This window comes from Cebus imitator, unplaced genomic scaffold (genome assembly GCF_001604975.1).
Source record: "Cebus imitator isolate Cc_AM_T3 unplaced genomic scaffold, Cebus_imitator-1.0 Scaffold1600, whole genome shotgun sequence".
Classification (NCBI taxonomy): Eukaryota; Metazoa; Chordata; class Mammalia; order Primates; family Cebidae; genus Cebus; species Cebus imitator.
This window is the reverse complement of record NW_016108915.1, coordinates 1-3,870: the sequence shown is the minus strand read 5'-3', so window position 1 is coordinate 3,870 and position 3,870 is coordinate 1. Positions and strand designations below refer to the sequence as shown.

The window sequence follows — 3,870 nt, the reverse complement described above, 5'->3', positions numbered from 1 at the left end:
CAGATCCAAGTGATTCTCCTGCCTCAGCCTCCCAAGTAGCTGGGACTACATGCACGTGCCACCACGCCCAGCTAATTTTTTGTATTTTTAGTAGAGACGGGGTTTCACTGTGTTAGCCAGGATGGTCTCAATCTCCTGACCTTGTGCTCCGCCTGTATTGGCCTCCCAAAGTGCTAGGATTACAGGTGTGAGCCACCACTCCCGGCCAATTTCTTTTTGTAATAAAAAACTTTTCACTGGATAATAACAAGCAGTATCCCATTACTAACAGCTATTCTCTTATCTGATCTGTTAATCATCCACTTATCTAAAAATGTATACTCACAATCTAATTCTAGAATATTTTTCATCACCTCAAAAAGAAATCCCATACCTATTAGCAGTCACCCTCCCATTTTCCTCTCCGCCAGCACCAAGCAACCAATAATCTACTTTCTGTCTCTATGGATTTGCCTATTCTGAACCTTCTGCCTATTCTGAATCACATATAGATTTGTTTGTTTGTTTGTTTTGTTTTTGAGACGAAGTCTCGCTCTGTCACCCAGGCTAGAGTGCAGTGGCACGATCTCAGCTCACTGCAACCTCCGCCTCCCGCGTTCAAGCAATTCTCCTGCCTCAGCCTCCCATGAACTTTCAATATAAATGAAGTCAAACAATATGTGGCCTTTTGTGTCTCTCCTCTTTCACTTAGCAGAACATCTTGAACGTTCATTCATGTAGCATGTATCAGTGCTTCAGTACATCAGTAGCATGTATCAGTCATATTTATGGTGGAATAATATTGCACTATATAAATCACATTTTTTAAATTCATTCATCAGTTGATAGACACTTGGGTTCTTTCTACTTTTTGGCTATTATAAGTGGTTCTTTTTTTAAAAACATACTATTTAAGAGGTTGCCACTTTTACTGGGTGTACAACTTTCTACAGATATAAAATTTCACAGAGCTTCATGTTATAATAGTCATTAAATCCCTGAAACTATAGGAAATCTAAAAGAAGAAATATCAGCTAGAGCTATGAGTTAATTTTTTCTTGTCTTACTAATATCTTGTTGTGGGTTTTTTTTCCCACACCTAAATTTCCAGGCCCAATCTAATTTGCACAGCGAGAGCAGAGGCTACAATTATGACACGCTTATGAATATTAAAAATTATTACCCTCATCATCCTCCTCTTCAGAGTCTGGTGCTTCATTATCCTCCTGATCAAATCCATCTAAGTATGTGATTTGCTGCAGCAGTTCAAAAATACTTTCTCTATAATCTTCCAGGTTTGTGATCTCGCAGTTAAACAGGTCAAGACTTTTCAAATTTTTAAGATTTTGCTGGAAAAGTAAAGTTAAAACTTACATTCAAGACTTAAAATACCATTTTATTTATTTTTTTTTTTGAGACGGAGTCTAGCTCTGTCACCAGGCTAGAGTTCAGTGGCGCCATCTCAGCTCACTACAACCTCCACCTCCCGGATTCAAGCGATTCTCCTGCCTCAGCCTCGCGAGTAGCTGGGATTACAGGCACATGCCACCACACCCAGCTAATTTTTATATTTTCAGCAGAGACGGGGTTTCACCATGTTGGCCAGGATGGTGTCAATCTCCTGACCTCGTGATCCGCCCACCTCGGCCTCCGAAAGTGCTGGGATTACAGGCGTGGGCCACCGTACCCGGCTATGTTATTTCTTTTCTTTTCTTTTTTTTTTTTTTTTTTTTTTTTTTNAGTAGAGACGGGGTTTCACCATGTTGACCAGGATGGTCTTGATCTCTTGACCTCGTGATCCACCCGCCTCGGCCTCCCAAAGTGCTGGGATTACAGGCTTGAGCCACCGCACCCGGCCTCTTTTCAATTCATGATCCAGAAAATATATATTTGAAATTAAGAATGATTTTTGTATTTTTTAGAGTTTTATAATTAAGGGCTATTATTATCAATCACAACCAGCTCACCTGGCTAATTTTTTTTTATTTTTTATTTCTGTAGAGACAGGGTCTCACTATGAGACAGGGTCTCAAGCTGCTGGACTCAAGCGATCCTCCCACCTCTGCCTCCCAAAGTGCTGGGATTACAGTAATAAACCACTGTACCCGGCCTCCAATCTTTTTTCAAAATCAGAGCAATAAGTGTCATTTTTGCTTTTCCTTCCCTCACACCAAGAAAGAAGGAGGTAAATAATAAAATAACTCAAAAAATAATCAAGAAGGAAGGCAAAGGAAAAAAAAAAAAAAAAAAAAAAAAAAAAAAATACTGGAAATTTTTAAACCAGATAGTCAACTCCTTAAAGTTGACGGTTAAATTTTTCATTGATTTAAAAATTCATCTGCATATTTTGCTCTAAAGGAAAAGAAAGCAGTAACTGCCTAGATCATAACATACAAAAAATTCAGGAGTTTCAAGAGTTAAATAGAAATTAGTTAAGACACAAATCTCAGAAAATTTAACCAGAAAAAGCAAGTCCAGAGACAAAACCGTTCCACTTACCAGAGCTTCTACTGTACTGAGATCTTTTATTTTGTTTCCACTCAGATTGAGGTAGGTAAGATTTGGACATTTCTCTGCCAGGACTTCCAAGCCTCCGGAAATTATATTGTCACTAAGCTCTAACTATATATTAAACACAGGAAGAAAACAAAGAATAGTTAACGTAGCATATCAGAGTTTTTTTTTTTTTTTGGAGGCAGAGTCTCGCTCTGTCGCCCAGGCTGGAGTGCAGTGTGCAGTCTCCACCCACTGCAACCTCCATCTCCTGGGTTCAAGCAATTCTCCTGCCTCAGCCTCCCATGAACTTTCAATATAAATGAAGTCAAACAATATGTGGCCTTTTGTGTCTCTCCTCTTTCACTTAGCAGAACATCTTGAACGTTCATTCATGTAGCATGTATCAGTGCTTCAGTACATCAGTAGCATGTATCAGTCATATTTATGGTGGAATAATATTGCACTATATAAATCACATTTTTTAAATTCATTCATCAGTTGATAGACACTTGGGTTCTTTCTACTTTTTGGCTATTATAAGTGGTTCTTTTTTTAAAAACATACTATTTAAGAGGTTGCCACTTTTACTGGGTGTACAACTTTCTACAGATATAAAATTTCACAGAGCTTCATGTTATAATAGTCATTAAATCCCTGAAACTATAGGAAATCTAAAAGAAGAAATATCAGCTAGAGCTATGAGTTAATTTTTTCTTGTCTTACTAATATCTTGTTGTGGGTTTTTTTTCCCACACCTAAATTTCCAGGCCCAATCTAATTTGCACAGCGAGAGCAGAGGCTACAATTATGACACGCTTATGAATATTAAAAATTATTACCCTCATCATCCTCCTCTTCAGAGTCTGGTGCTTCATTATCCTCCTGATCAAATCCATCTAAGTATGTGATTTGCTGCAGCAGTTCAAAAATACTTTCTCTATAATCTTCCAGGTTTGTGATCTCGCAGTTAAACAGGTCAAGACTTTTCAAATTTTTAAGATTTTGCTGGAAAAGTAAAGTTAAAACTTACATTCAAGACTTAAAATACCATTTTATTTATTTTTTTTTTTGAGACGGAGTCTAGCTCTGTCACCAGGCTAGAGTTCAGTGGCGCCATCTCAGCTCACTACAACCTCCACCTCCCGGATTCAAGCGATTCTCCTGCCTCAGCCTCGCGAGTAGCTGGGATTACAGGCACATGCCACCACACCCAGCTAATTTTTATATTTTCAGCAGAGACGGGGTTTCACCATGTTGGCCAGGATGGTGTCAATCTCCTGACCTCGTGATCCGCCCACCTCGGCCTCCGAAAGTGCTGGGATTACAGGCGTGGGCCACCGTACCCGGCTATGTTATTTCTTTTCTTTTCTTTTTTTTTTTTTTTTTTTTTTTTTT

The 3,870-nt window shown here is 38.7% G+C and overlaps 1 protein-coding gene across 1 annotated transcript; it reads right to left on the bottom strand.

Moving 5' to 3' along the window:
- Nucleotides 1–1,133: 1,133 nt before the first annotated feature.
- On the bottom strand, nucleotides 1,134–3,480 carry LOC108299056 (acidic leucine-rich nuclear phosphoprotein 32 family member E-like; the record flags this gene model as incomplete). The annotated part of the gene is made up of 4 exons (XM_017521472.1): nucleotides 1,134–1,328; nucleotides 2,479–2,601; nucleotides 3,199–3,230; nucleotides 3,315–3,480. Coding segments are annotated over 4 exons (501 nt in total), but the record flags the coding sequence as incomplete, so codon positions are not given.
- Between the last annotated feature and the right edge of the window lie 390 nt (nucleotides 3,481–3,870).